Source organism: Scardinius erythrophthalmus (assembly GCF_964197995.2).
Source record: "Scardinius erythrophthalmus genome assembly, chromosome: 18".
Lineage (NCBI taxonomy): Eukaryota > Metazoa > Chordata > Actinopteri > Cypriniformes > Leuciscidae > Scardinius > Scardinius erythrophthalmus.
The window spans coordinates 37,338,365-37,353,914 of record NC_138238.1 but is presented as its reverse complement, the minus strand read 5'-3'; the positions used below and the strand labels follow the sequence as shown (position 1 = coordinate 37,353,914).

At 35.6% G+C, this 15,550-nt stretch overlaps 1 protein-coding gene across 1 annotated transcript in view; it reads left to right on the top strand.

Moving 5' to 3' along the window:
- The window catches only part of frmpd2 (FERM and PDZ domain containing 2), a 69,649-nt gene that overhangs the window by 17,232 nt on the left and 36,867 nt on the right, over positions 1-15,550 (top strand). The window contains exons 11-21 of the mRNA XM_081393724.1: positions 2,281-2,416; positions 2,926-3,064; positions 4,110-4,262; positions 6,131-6,316; positions 7,545-7,704; positions 9,756-9,930; positions 10,923-11,008; positions 11,087-11,164; positions 13,882-13,989; positions 14,096-14,212; positions 15,056-15,234. Coding sequence (XP_081249850.1) covers positions 2,281-2,416; positions 2,926-3,064; positions 4,110-4,262; positions 6,131-6,316; positions 7,545-7,704; positions 9,756-9,930; positions 10,923-11,008; positions 11,087-11,164; positions 13,882-13,989; positions 14,096-14,212; positions 15,056-15,234 — 1,517 coding nt within the window. The remainder of the gene's footprint in view (positions 1-2,280; positions 2,417-2,925; positions 3,065-4,109; positions 4,263-6,130; positions 6,317-7,544; positions 7,705-9,755; positions 9,931-10,922; positions 11,009-11,086; positions 11,165-13,881; positions 13,990-14,095; positions 14,213-15,055; positions 15,235-15,550) is intronic.

Genomic DNA, 15,550 nt, shown 5'->3' with positions numbered 1-15,550 from the left:
TTATGGTCATTGACCAGTGGTTGATGTCTCAAACATAATAATACTGTGCGTTTAATAATACGATCGCATTATGATTCATTAAATAAATAGATCCTAATGTCAGGGCTTTACTGAGTCATATGTAAACTTAGTATTAAATATTGAAACCTGTAAATTGAAAAAAATTATGTTTAAATTATGTTTTAAAATTGTAAGTTCAAATGGAACATTATGTAGCCTATTATTACAACTGTATACATCATTTAAATAAGCATGATATATCTATTTTTTAATGCCCAGGTGATATGCACAACATCAAAATATAGAACTGTAAAATTAGGATGTGTAGTTGACATGCAGATAAGACGTCGAAGCGCAAAAATGTGATTTCTCCTGTCCAACAACAACCAGACTGTTATTTCCGGCGTGCCGATCGAGTCTGTCCCAAAAATACCTCTCAATGCGCCCTCGTGGACTCGCGCCAAGGGCCCTATAGGTCTGCACTACATGACGTCACAAAAGTGTGGACTCTGAGGAAGTCCACAAGTCCGGAGTGTGCCATTTGGGACAGGGCCTAAGTGGACTGGAACGCAGCAATGCACGCTGAAGCCCTCTGCAAGTGACGTCACTTGCAATCAACGCATAGTGTGGTTCGTGTCGGATTGAGAACAGCTCCCAATGTCGTGCAAAAATCGTTTCTGTAAGTATATACATATAATTATATATCGTTGCTGTCGGGCGGAAACCTCGTATGTCCAAATTTTGTCAATTTCATATTTTTTTCACAAATCGATGCTATTGGTCAGTCCCCACGTGGTTCTGTTATTTTTTACAAATTATTAACCAATCTAAAGTATTGAAAATAGCTTGAGAGCAAATCTCTTAACTCCATTGGACACTTCAACTGTCTGAGAATGCTCGTAACTCCACCTCTTCTTCACTCCGCGCCATTTTGTTTCCTCGGGATTGAAACAAAGAGTATAGAAGTAACTTAAAAGTTACTTAGAAGTTACTTCTATACTCTTTGATTGAAAGTCGGACGATATAAAAATCCTCGTCGAGCAACACGTAAAGCAAGCCTTAACTCTGATTTTATCTGTGTTAAACTATGATATGAGTTATTGATGTATTTGAAATGTTTACTTATTATTAGGCTTATTATACGTGTACATTGAAGTTTTAAAATGATTTGGATACCAGCATTAAATTATTGTTTTTATTATTATTTTACTGACTCGGAAGTCGGCACTGTGCATGTAAAATACCCTAAGTAGCCAGGTTTTAATTTATGGGAGAAAAGTGGGAGAAAGAAAAGTTACTGGCGCCAAGTAAGCCTATCTTTGGATAACTCTGTATGTTTTTTAGACAATAACGAGTGAAAATAGTTAGGTTAGATACATTTGAGTAGGCATGTTTTGTTAGAAATTGATAGCTGTAATGCTTCGGTGCAGAAGGAAGCCCGTGAGCCACGAAGGTACGTTAAGTTTGCGTGCAGCAGATTAGGCTAATTTCTGTCTATTTGACACGTCATAATTTTTTTGTTCTGCTTCACTTATAGCTCTTAAACCTTTAAAATAAAGTTTAGGAATATGTATGTAACCACAGTCGTTAGCTTTGGTTAACTATTGAAGCCTTTACTGCTGACGGCAGCGACGTCTGTGTCCGTACCATTCTAATCAATGACAGCGTAACCTCATTTCCGTGCTCCCAAGCCATAAATCTCGTGTCTCCGATTAAACATAATTTTGGGGAAATGTTGTGTTAAATGCCGTTTTTTTTTTTTTTTTGAAAAAAAAAAAATACTAATAATATAACAAATTATTTACTGCTGGAAACATATTTCCGGTTAATTTGTGTCGTTTGCTAGTGACGTCACAGGCAGAGGAAGCGCTGGTGTCTGAGCCCGTTTATAGTCTATGGTCTGAGCGTGCAAGTGCAGGTTATTATTGGTTATTTTAGTACATCAAGTTAAACTAAATGAGATTTTTTTAAGATTTTATTTTCAGTTAATGTTTATTTCAAGTAACGATTTAGTATTTTATGATTTTAGTTCTAGTTTTACTTAACTATAATAACCCTGGTCTGTTATTTTAAATATAATAATAAAAATAATTATTTAATTTAAATAAATAAGATTTTTCTAATAATTTTAATATATAAATAATTTAATATATTTTATATAAATAATTTAATGCATAATTTAATTATATATACATGTATATGTTTCTATGTCTGATATTGATGAATAATTAGGTCAGTGTGTCAGCTGGGTTTGTTCACATTTTTTTTTCTCTTTTTCAGATGATGAATATTTCTTTCTTGACAACGACACGAAAATATCCAAAGTTGCCCCTGACGCCTGGAAAAAAGTGCCCACTACCACATTTGTGCTTCATTTCCGCATCAAATTTTTTGTGACGGACATCTCTTTTCTTCTGTAAGTCTCTTCCTTTCCCTCATTTAACAGTGTGATTTTACCACTTCCTGTTGGCTAAGTCGTTTACACGACAACGTTTTCAACTAAAAACGGAAAACTTTTTTTGCGTTTTAGCCGTTCATTTACACGTCAACAGTTTTGGCGGCCTGAAAATGCAAACATTTGAAAACAGGTTTCAAAGTGCAAGTTTTTGAAAATAATATCGTTATCGTCTGTAAACTACAAAACCACAAATTTGTGAAAACGGTGACATCAGTATTACATGTTCAGTCTATAGGCGCATATAGTGTACAAACTTTACAAAGTGACATCGCCATCTACTGGCCTGGCAGCAGAATACATTTTAGAATAGAATACGTTCTAGTCGTTTTAGTCGTTTTTGCAGATCCGTGTGAACGGGGATCGTTTTGACTAGGTTGTCGTCTGTAAAACGCAAATGAAAAACATTTCCGCTTTTAGTGCATCGTTGTCGTGTAAGTGTACCCTAACTTTGCCTTTCGTCGTGGCAGACACAAGCTGACCCGTCATCAGTACTATCTCCAGCTGAGACGGGACGTTCTGGATGAACGGCTGCGCTGTAACGAGGAGACCTGCTTGTTTCTTGGTGCCTTGGCTCTTCAAGCCGAGTTTGGGGACAGTATGCCTGAGGTATTCCAGATCAGTGTTATCTTAGTACCACTGAGATGAATTATAATTTCTTATATTACATTTCTCATTTTCATTTAGTTTAAGTTGAAGTACAAAAATAACTAAAACAAATAAAAATAATTATTCATCAATATCAGAATTAAAACATTAAAAATATATATATTTCATATTAAATTATTTATTTATTTATTTATTACAATTATTTGTAAAAGATTATTTATACATTCCCTGGGTGAGGTGACAACTTTAGTTATATAAATTAATATTTTTGAATTAGTTTTTGTTTTTATATTTTCCACTTTCATTTTAAGTTTAGTTAAACTTTTTGGCATTTTGTTGTGTGGTTTTATTTTTTAATTAATTAGATTTTTTTTATTTCAGTTTTAGTTTTAGCTATTTTAGTACATCAAGTCAAAGTAAATTAGAAATGAGCTAACGTTTTTTTTTTTAGATTTTATTTTATCTCAGTTAACATTTATTTTATTTCAAGTAACACATTTTTTTTTACATTTTTTTATTTAAGTATTAAAACCCTGGTCTGATATTTTGAAATTAATAAATTAAATATTTAATAAAAATAAATCATAAATAATCTTTTTCAAATAACTTTTAAAAACATAATTTAATAAATAATGATATATAATATATATTTTAAGACATTTTTCTGACAAATTCTGACATTGATGAATAATTAGTTTGAGTTATTTTAATACTTCAACCGAAACTAAATGAAAATGAGAAATGTTGCCTTGGCATTCAGCTGAATAAACACATGACGACGTTTCTATGATTTGTGTTTATTCTCAGTGTTGCTGTGCTATACTGTATATCTGTTCAGTGATGTCACACCTATAAATGGTGCCGAACGTTTATAAATAACAACATTACATCTTCAGGAAGCATTGAGAATGCATCAGCTCACATTTATATTTAGCTGATGCTAGATGGTTATGTAATGCACTCATTTATATAATATTTATGTGTGAATAGTTTACTTGTTTTCGAAAGATTCAAAGAAAAAGCATGTTTTCTGTGTCTTACGAAGGTCTATGGGAAGAGCTACTATCAGCCTGAGCACTACGTCTCCAAGAGTGTTTTGCAGAAAATGGCAATGCCTTGCCTGAAAGACGAGTTGCTACGGTTACACGCCAACAATGCAAACATGAATGCAGAGGAGGCAGAGATCGAGTTCCTCAAGGTTATGTTCACTTCTGTTCTTATTGACAGCCCGTATGGTGTGATTCCTCATGAAAGTGTAAACTTTACCTTTATATGAAGTACAGTATGTAGGGTAGACTGGGGCTAATTGTCGCACATTTATATTTCTGTTGAACATTGAACCATAAGAATGCTCATTATTGGCAAAGGGGCATGTTGTCACACAGTATGGGGCAAGTTGTCACAATTAAATAGAGCTTTTTAACAAAATGAAAACAGTAAAACAATTATGAAACAACAACAATGCAAAAAGTAACACAGAAATGTCAAATTCAAAAACTAAAAATGTTAATTATAAAATATAATAAACACGTTGACTTAACTTTTATTCCAAATTCTAAATCTTGAGAATATGAATAATTCTAATAATTAAAAATATATAATAAATATACATATATAAATGAATAATTAGATCAATGTGTCAGCTGGGTTTGTTTAGAGTTATATATTTTTTTCTCTTTTTCAGATAATTAATTTTTAATAATTTTTAATAATGAATGAAAAAAGCACAAATGCGCACACATTTGTGTAATTAGACTTTTGACTCAAAACCTCACAGTTATTGAGATATTGGCTACATATATTGTGATAATATATAGCCTCTGACTCCCCTATATATGAAAGTCATTTAAGACACACTTAAAAATATCAGATCATTGCTTTAGATAACAAAATATCAAACCAAATGCATGCATCTGAAATAAAGATACAGTACATTTTACAAAAACATTTGCTAGGTTGGAGATTATATGATATAAAACAACAGATATTCAGTTTAAGACAAAAGTATTAGGTAATATCTGTCACTCAAGTTGGTTAAAAGTCACTGCAATAATGGCTCTGAAAAATTAATGGTTTGATCTTTTAAAGAGGTGGTTGATTATGATTTGACTTTTCTAACTTTAGTTAGTGTGTAATGTTGCTGTTTGAGCATAAACAACATCTGCAAAGTTACGACGCTCAAAGTTCAAAGCAAAGGGAGATATTTGCTTTTAAAGAAATCGCTTTTTAAGGACTACAACAAACGGCTGGAAGAGACTACACCACATTCCTCCCGGGTTAGTGACATCACCAACCCTAGAATTTACATAAACCCCGCCCCCGGAACACGATTTATAGATTATCAAGACAGAATATGCTAATCAATGACTAGAAGATAACTACACATCAGCTTCATAAATTCATAACCATTCATAAATGTCCTGTTGCTTCTACATGTTGTCACTTCTTCTTGAGTCTCTCCATCTTTGTCTGACTCCGGTTTGAACATAAAAGGCTAAAAGTTTTTGAAATATTCAGTGCATGTCTGTGTGAGTGCAAGCTGTTGTAGCTCCGCCCCCTGTGCCGGGAGCAGCAGCTCATTTGCATTTAAAGGGACAGACACAAAACGGTGCGTTTTTGCTCACCCTCAAAAAGTGACAATTTTAACATGCTATATAAAAATATCTGTGGGGTATTATGAGCTAAAACTTCACATACACACTCTGGGGACATTAAAAGCTTATTTTACATCTTGTAAAAAGGGCATTATATCACCCCTTTAACTTCTAATGCGATGAAATTCAGACATTTTTTTTATTTTGGGGCCACTTTATTTTAAAATGGAGTGAAAATAAAGAATGAGAAGGATGGAAAATGTGACAGCTGCATTTGTTTGTGCTGCTCTTCATCCTGCTGCCATCTATTGGATTTATTTAAACCCATAATGACTCAGCGGGCTGCTGGCCAAATATTTTTACAGACACCATTAGGTCTGAACAGCTTTTCTGGAGCGATGATTGGCAGTGGGTGTCCTACATTACATAATCTGTCCAATTGACTTGGCAGCACTGCTCGACTCCCCCACAGAGCGTTCAGCAGCTTCCAGAGTACGGGGAACTGCTTCACCGAGTGGCCCGTGAGAAGAAGCCGGTGTTTGGAGAGCTGGTCCTGGGAGTGTGTGCCAAAGGCATCATTGTGTATGAAGTTATAAATAACTCCCGCACCGCAAGCCTTAGATTCCTCTGGAGAGAGACCAGCAGTATCACCTCAGCCGTGAGTCCACACTAATGCAGAACACTGTATCGTCTTATTTTCGTTAAAATACAAAACAAACATAAAAAAGTTAAAACATGTCCTCCTATCCAAGTTGATTGTGCACATTGGAAGAATTTTAAGTAAGCTATTCGTACGATGATTTTTCCTTGAATATATAAAGTTCTTTTTCTTTTTTTTCAGATATACATTGTTTTAAAAAGTCAAAAAAACTGTCTTTGCGGGCTTAAAAGTAAAATAAATATATAGGTAGTGTAAATGCCCAATGAAAAAAGAGTGTGTGTATATATATATATATATATATATATATATATATATATATATATATATATATTTATATATATATACACACATATATACATATATATACATATATACTTTTTTCACCAACTATAAATTTATGACTTTAAATCCCTCAAAATTGAAGGAAAGACAGTAAAGAAACCCCTTTGGTACAAATAGTTTGGAGTTAGTATAATTTTATTATTATTTATTTCAAAGAAAATTAGTCAACCAGGTAAAAAGCACATTTTGTCAAATGGAGTATCCCTAAGAAAATGTCACAATATTCGTAATTCATAAATTAAGTTTATTTGTAAAAAATGATGCAAAGGTTCTGTAAGATTTTTTTAATTTTTAATTTTTTCATAGTCCCTTCTGCTCACCAAGGCTCCATTTATTTGATTAAAAACACAGTAAAAACATTAATATTGTGAAATATTATTACAATTTAAAATAACAGTTTTCTATGTGAATATATGTTAAAATGTAATTTATTCCTGTGATCAAAGCTGAATTTTCAGCGTCATTACTCCAGTCTTCAGTGTCACATGATCCTTCAGAAATCAGTCTAATATGATGAGTTGCTGCTCAATTATTATTGGTGCTCAATTATTAATAATGGTTCTTATTTTTAATAATGTTTAAAATAGTTTTTGCTGCTTACTGTTTTTGAGGAAACCGATACTTTTTTCAAGATTCTTTGATGAATAAACCGTTCAAAAGAACAGCATTTATTTGAAATAGAAATCTGTATCATTATAAATGTCTTTATTGTTACTTTTAATTTAATATTTTTTACAAAAAAAAAACACTTTTTTTTTTGATCAATTATTAAGTTGTGTGAATTAAACTGAATTAAAAATCTAATAAATAGAGGACTGTATGATTTAATCTGATGATGTTGGTCAACATAGTAATTCTCCCTCCTCTGTTCTCATCAACACAGCGACGTAAGTTTGTCATTGAGAGCAACACCAGTAAAAAGAAGCACACCTTTCTGACCGAAAAATCAAAAGTGGCCAAATACCTCTGCGAACTCTGCTCCGCACAGCACAAGTTTCACAAGGAGATGAGCTCTCGCCAGCTCACACACAGCCTCACTTCAGGTTAGTCCACATCCACTCCGATAAAGCTGTTCAATCCAAAGTTTTAAGATGCTCTTAGTTGGGCTTTGCCAGAGGTGGACAGTAACAAAGTACATTTGCTTGAGTACTGTTCTTAAGTAGACTTTTTGAGTATCTGTACTTTACTTGAGTATTATTTATTCTGGAAACGTTTTACTTTATCTTCACTACACTTGAAAGACAAATATCGTAGTTTTTACTACACTAAAATTCTGTCAAGGTTCTTGAGTAGAAAGTAGTAATGTCAGTCAGGGGATGATTTTGGTTGTAAATGAAAGCCGGGTTGACGTCAGAACTCGACTGATGTTGGTTTCTGACGTCAACCCGATTTTCATTTTCAACCACAATACAACATCTGTCCAACGTTGGAGATTAATGTAAATCTGATGTTGGATTCTGACATGAACCTGATTTTCATTTTCAACGTTGGGTTTGGTCTTCTAAATGCGATTTTTGTCATTGTTTTGTAGCACACTAGCTTATAGATAACAGTCAGTAAGGCTAACATATTCATACTAAAAGCCTAAAAACTGTAGATAGGGCACTATTTGAGGGAACAGCCATTTGGGTGTCCGAAACCATTGTGGACGTTATTGAGTGCACTTATTCAATCTCACATTCAAACTGGAACTGTGTTCTAGAAATAAATGTGATATTGATATGAGGGTATGCAGGCATAGATTCAGAGATACTGTAAGTATTACATACAACAATGCAACAATAATAAAACAATACATTGACATTTACTTTTTACTTTTGATACTTAAGTACGTTTAAAAACAAGAACTTCTGTACTTTTGCTTAAGTAAAAATTGGCCTTTACAACTTTTACTTGTAACTAGGGATGGCGAAAACAAAAAAATTTCTTGACCGACCACCGAGCCTCATTAGCCGGTTGAAACCGGTTAACCGATTAGTTTAAAATATGCTAGTAGGGCTGTGCGCATGAGCAATAGTCACATCGCCGGAACATGCGATGTGAAGGGTAGTAGCACCCATGGTGTATTAAGAGAATGATGATTTCGTACAAAAAAGAAAGTCAAAATCAGCTATTTGGGACTATTTCGTCTACAAAAAGGAGGATGTTGACCAAAAAGAGGTACTTTGACTGGAGTGTTATAAAGTTGTGGATGGTTGTCTTTTTTAAAAAAGTCTTTTGTCTTTTATTTTTCGTGTTCGCATTTATGAGGAAAAAAACTATTTTACGTGACAGTTCTCCGCGACCGATCAAAGCGGCACTAAAAGACTGCTTTAAAACTTTCACAGAGACCTCAAACAGAAAGCACAAAGCCTTTCTTTAAAACGAATTTCGTTTTGTATTAATTGTATCTTAATTTTAATCAGTGTTTCATTATCCAATTTTCTAAAATAAAAAGTAAATAGCAGATAGCTATGCACGACACACGGAGGCGCCAGCGCCTGAACTGGAGCTAACGTTAAGCTATCATCCATGAACCGAAACTCAACGTATAAGGTAGCCTATACTCGCCTCACACACCTAAAAAAAAATAGAAATAGATCTATTATCTACAGAAATCTCTACTTTTAAACAGAACCATTCAAAACAAAATAAAACGATTTAATCCGTAAATGTGTATTTCTCTCCGGCGCGTTCATTACTGCGAAGATCGCGAGTCAGACTTCACCTTTGCAGCCGACACAGAAAACACTTGTTTATTAATAGACAATTAAAATGTCTCATCGCAATATTTTACATATTCATTCATTCATCATTACTTTTGCTGGTTCTTTGTGACAGCTTTTAGGTGCCGTTTACATGAACGCGTCACTGCATCAGCACCGAAAACAGAGAGAGAGAGAGAGATTTTTTTTTACTTATTTTGAGGAAATAATGAACAAACAAACATCTGTTAAGAGCGCCGCCAAGTTGGATTGCGTAGAACGTTCACCGAATTCTGACAGAAATATGTTCTAATTTTGGAACTCAAGTAAGGAAGTTGTGTACTTTGTCCACCTCTGGGCTTCGCTCTGTTAGTGGTTCACAATAAGCAGCAGTGTAAATGTGTCTGTAGAGGAGAGTATTGTGCAGTATTCAGCCATGTGTCGAGCTCAGAACCACGAGGTTGCGCTCAACGACGGACGCCTTGATCCCGCTGCCGACGACTCCATGAGCAAACTCTGTGAAGACATCGCTACCCGCCTCGAAGCAAAGATCAAACTACAGAGAGACTTCTTAGACTTCACCAGGTGAGAACAAACTCAACCACGAACCATGTCAGTCTTTGTATTAAAGAGGTGTTTGGCCTCTACTAGAATAGGTATTTTCCCCATATTCTCCATTGTTACAACTCCTCTCTTCCCAGTCTGTCAGTAACGCTCTGTTTAGTTCCTGTCCCTATGAAGCCCCTCCTTCTGAAAAGCACACTGTGCTCTGATTGGTCGGCTGGATCAGTGTGTTGTGATTGGTCGAGCACTTCGAGTGTGTTTGGGAATGACCCGTCCCTTACAATAACCGCCAGTTTAACACACTACTAACTAACTCAACCAGGCCCTGCCCCTTAAGTCTGCGTATTAATTATTTAAATGAGGAATACTGTGAAGTGTTCGTTCCAAGAAGAAAACATAAGACTACAATGGAGGCATTTCAGGGAGTTCAGAAACAGTGATATAGAGAATAACTTCCTTTAAAGGGACTTGTTCATGCTCAAACAGGATCATTACACACTAAAGGAAGATGAACATGTTAAAAAAAAGAATAATAGGTCATCTTTAAGGCAAGACATTACAGGCAAAACCATTGTTTTTTCAAACCACTGGTCAGTGTTGGGCTATTTTGCTTCTAATAGCATGTCGTCTTTAATACTATTGTAAAGAAAACATCCAAAATACACATTTAAGTGTTAATCTTCTTAATTGAATCTGTAGATTTAATTACAATACATGTCTCGGCCGTGAGTTTTTCAGAAATCTCCACATCAGCGGCTTTATATACACCAGACTTTACTGTTTTGTTCATATCTGTATTCTGAAGTTTTGTACTGAGGGGTTTGTTCATATATATCATTCCCCTGGTTTATATAGCATTTTATTGCTAATAACATGGTGGGAATGGGTTTTTTGGCTGTTTACAGTATTTTCTGATTTATGGAGTGATAAAAATAGATATCCCAAATCCCCTCTGTAAATCCATTCTCTCTCCAATGTTCTCATGGTGTCTTGTCTGTTTGTTTCACTTCTAGATCCCAAAGTCCAGCTCTACAGAGAAGCTCTTGTAGTTCTCCGAAGCCTTGCTCTGAAGTCCCTTCAATGTTCTCTCCTTTAAGAGGTAGGATTGACAATCAACCCATAACATGAACCTGTTTCATTGGGAAACAGCGCAATGCAGTGTGACCTTTTCTCACAGATACTCCAACAAGTTCCCGACCTCCAGAGAGGGAAATAATCTGTGTTTCCCTCAAAAAGGACCCCAAAATTGGCCTTGGTAAGTGGATTATGGATCTTTACTAACTGATATGCATTGAATCTACTCAAAAAAATTCATTTGCACTCTCTTCTGATGGGTAGATTTAATTCCATGTTTTGAGTAAAGACTACCTTAATTTATCAGCCAAGACATGCTAAAAGAAAATAGGTAAAGTCCACATAACATCTGTCAAAACAAGAAAAAATTTACTTTCAAAAATTAAGTAAGGTAAACTTTAAATATCCACCATAACTGAACACTATCAAGTCTTTGCGATTTATACAAAGAGACATTAAAGAGGACCTATATTTTTTTTACATATTCATCTTTCTTTAGTGTGTAATGTTGCTGTTTGAGCATGAAAAAGCTCTGAAAAGTCACAAAGTCCCTCCAGCGGGAGCTCTTCTCTATATCAGTGTCAGTGTTTCTGAACTCCTGAAACGCCTCCATTGTAGTCTTGAGTTTCTGCCGGGAACGAACACTTCACAGTATTCCTCATTTAAATAATTCATACGCAGAATAAAGGGGCGGGGCCTGGTTGAGTTAGTTAGTAGTGTGTTAAACTGGCGGTTATGGTAAGGGGCGGGACATTTCTCAAACACACTCGAAGCGCTCGACCAATCACAACACACTGATCCAGCCGACCAATCAGAGCACAGTGTGCTTTTCAGAAGGCGGGGCTTCATAGAGACAGGAACTAAACAGGGGCGCGTTTCCCAAAAGCATCGTTAGCCAACTATGTTCGCAAGTTCCGTCGTTATCAGCATAGTTCAACGAGTCAGTGTTTGCCGAAACCATCTTTCTAACGAACATTCGCAAACAGTATCGCAAAGTTGTGTAGTTGGAACGTCAGCTCTCGACCTGTAGTTAGAAGCAGAGTTTCTAGTTTGCATGACATGTGGACTTAATGAATCCTCATCTTGAGCAAAATAAGCAAGCTGACATTCAGTACAACCTGTGTCTTTTATTTAGAGTACATACAAATGTCATTTACGTCTTTTAGTTTGTCAAGAGATTTAAAGCACGTTTTTGAAGAGTGCGCATGTGCAAACGTGTTCTAGTGCGTAAGAACGAGCCTATGACTGAATCTGGAAATAAAGCAAAATAACTGAGAAAAATGAGAAATAGTCCTCAGATGTCATGTCTGTAATTTATAGCAAAACATCTAGCGTTAATTCGATCTCAAACAGATTAATTAAAAGAAGTTATTACTCCACCACGTGCGTGACGTCATAAACCAACGTGGTTGAACGACCACTTTGCGACAATACAGTTTCGGGAAACAGTCGTGACTAGCTAGTTGATTTCTTCAACGATGCATCGTATTATGGTAGTGAAGCAGCGAGTTGCGTCGTTGTTCGGGAAATGCACCCCAGAGCGTTACTGACAGACTGGGAAGAGAGGAGCTGCAGCAATGGAGAAAATAGGGAAAATAATGTGTTTTTTGATAACCTATTAGACCCCAAAAACAAAATCAAGCCTTTGAAAAAGAGCATAATGAGTCCCCTTCAAATAACACTTCATTTCAACATTTACTCTCCTGATCCAGTCCAATGGAAAGCATGCTGGAAACTAATTATCCATGCAACAAAAATGATTCAGATAGTCCCAACACATCATATTTTTTACATATTAACATTAAACACAAATGGATAAAGTAAACCTCAATTTTACATATTAAAGGGTTAGTTCACCCAAAAATGAAAATTATGTCATTAATGACTCACCCTCATGTTGTTCCAAGCCCGTAAGACCTCCGTTCATCTTCGGAACACAGTTTAAGATATTTTAGATTTAGTCTTCTTCTCTCTGGGCCTCGAGTGAGTTCACATAGAGTTTTTTTGCGTAGCGCGTCTGGGTTGTACGTCACACGCATCACACATGACCAGCGTCGGCCAATAGTGAGCCTACGTGTGACATACAACACAGACGCGCTGCGCAAAAACACTACGTGCAATAGCTCGAGGCCCTGAGAGAAGGAAATGAATAGTGGAATAAAGTCGTTATTTTTGTTTACTTTTTGCGCACAAAAAGTATTCTCGTCGCTTGATAAACTTAAGATTGAGCCACTGATGTCACATGGACTACTTTGATGTCTGTATTGCCTTTCTGGACATGGACAGTATGCCGTCCATTGACTTTCAATGGAGGAACAGAAAGCTCTCGGACTAAATCTAAAATATCTTAAACTGTGTTCGAAGATGAACGGAGGTCTTACGGGCTTGGAACGACATGAGGGTGAGTCATTAATGACATAATTTTCATTTTTGGGTGAACTAACCCTTTAACATTAAAGGTGCTCTAAGTGATGTCGCGCGTTTTTTAGGCAAAAACATTTCTTGTCACTTACAGCAAACATCTCCTCACCATCCGCTAGCTGCCTGTCCCCTGAACACACTGTAAAAAAACACGGTCTCTGTAGACACCACAGGCTCCACAAACAGCAAGAGAAACAAACTGGGCTCACCCGCACCACAAAACATAACAAACTGCTCCAGCCAATAACTGACAGGAATGATTTAGGGGTGGGGTTTGGGGGGTTAGTGTGCGGATGAGGAGGAGGGAGGGTCTAGCTAGCCTCCGTTTTGTTTGACAATACTTTAAACGTCAACAAGAAGTGACATCACCCAACATCACTTAGAGCACCTTTAAACACAATAAAAGTACAAGCAGCATCATGCTTTTACAGTATCCATACAGAATATTAATTCACTCTTTCTTCATTTTGCCTCTAGGTATTGTTATTGTTGGAGAAGACAACACTGGGAAACTGGACCTTGGTATCTATATTGCATCCATTGTACCCGGAAGCCCAGCTGACCGAGATGGACGCATCAAACCAGGTGAATCCTTACAATCATCAGATTATTTTGTGTTAATAACATCAAGACATGACCTCAGAAGTCGCTGTATGAACATTTGTGAAGGCGAGCTCCATGTTTCCGTCAGGTGGTCGACTGATCTCTCTAAACCAGCTCAGTCTGGAGGGCATGTCCTTTAGCGAGGCCGCTGACATCATGCAGAACAGCTCCAGTGAGGTGGAGCTTATCGTCTCGCAGCCAAAAGGTACGATCATGCTTTTAAATTAGCTATATTCTGCTACACGTGTGATATAACATCAGTACACTCTAAAAATTGTTGTAAAAAAATGTTTCCTACACTGAAAAGAATTTCACTCAGATATTGCTAGTACATTTCATAAATAATAAGAAACGGCAAGAGACACATTGATATAAACTTGACATTTGTTAGACTGAAAGAGTGTTTTCTTGTAAAACATACTCCTATAATCTTTGCAACTTCATTTTTTTATAGTGTACATTGTTTTAAAAGAACTTAAATTTTGAGTAATCAACTCAAACAATTGTGTTTATTCTACAAAATTATTAAGTAGTTCCAACTAATTTCAACACAACTGAGTGGTGACCCTAGAACCAAACCAATGCATAATAACTAACATAGGATGTGTTAAATGTAACTTATTTATTATGTAAATGTAATAAACAAGTAAGGCATCAGCTCATTTGCTCAATGTAGTTTGTCAAACACAAACTAACCATGAGCAGCATGATGGTAACCACAAAATCAAGAATAATAACAATAAATAAATAAAAACAACTTAAAATAACATTTTTTGTATCAATTATTTTCCTTATCCAGTCCTATGCAATGCATGCTGGGAACTAGAAATTCACTCGCCAAGTTATCAAGACAATTTCTACTCGATTTCTAAAGTTAAAAAAAAATCCATTTAGGCAGACATTTCAGTTTAAATAACACAATATTAGACTGATGTAATGATAAACATATTGTAAACAGAACTTTTATTTTGTTTTATTTAATCAATAAATTAGAATTTTTAAGATGCAACCATACATGTATATGAAACTGGCGTTGTGAAATCATCAGCTCTGTCTAAGCGTGAAGGCGCTGGTCATCTGGCGGAGAGGAACTACACGTCGCAGAGCACTTTACTGGCTGACAGTCGAGCAGGGGACGAGTACCTGGATGAGCTGGTCAGTGTCATGATGACCCCGAAAGGCTCCAGCAGGCTTCACATCCCTGAGGTTCGCATTATAAACGCACAGGTACTGAACATGTTCCTCCAGAGGCTGGGGAAATGTGCCTTGTTTTCTATGAATGTTTCTATATATTTGTGCTGTGTAGATGCATGATTGTTTCTTTATCTATAGGTAATTTTGGCCTAAAATTTTTTATTAAAGAAATTATATATTTTATGTAAATACATAAAACATATTTAGTGTTTTATAAGTTCGAAATACACAGATAAGCATTTTTAAATGACACTTTAAGCTTAATTTTGAAAATTAGAGTTATAAAATGTATACATTCAACAAATAAATCTATTTTTTTCTTTACTATATTAGGAAATATGGTATGGTT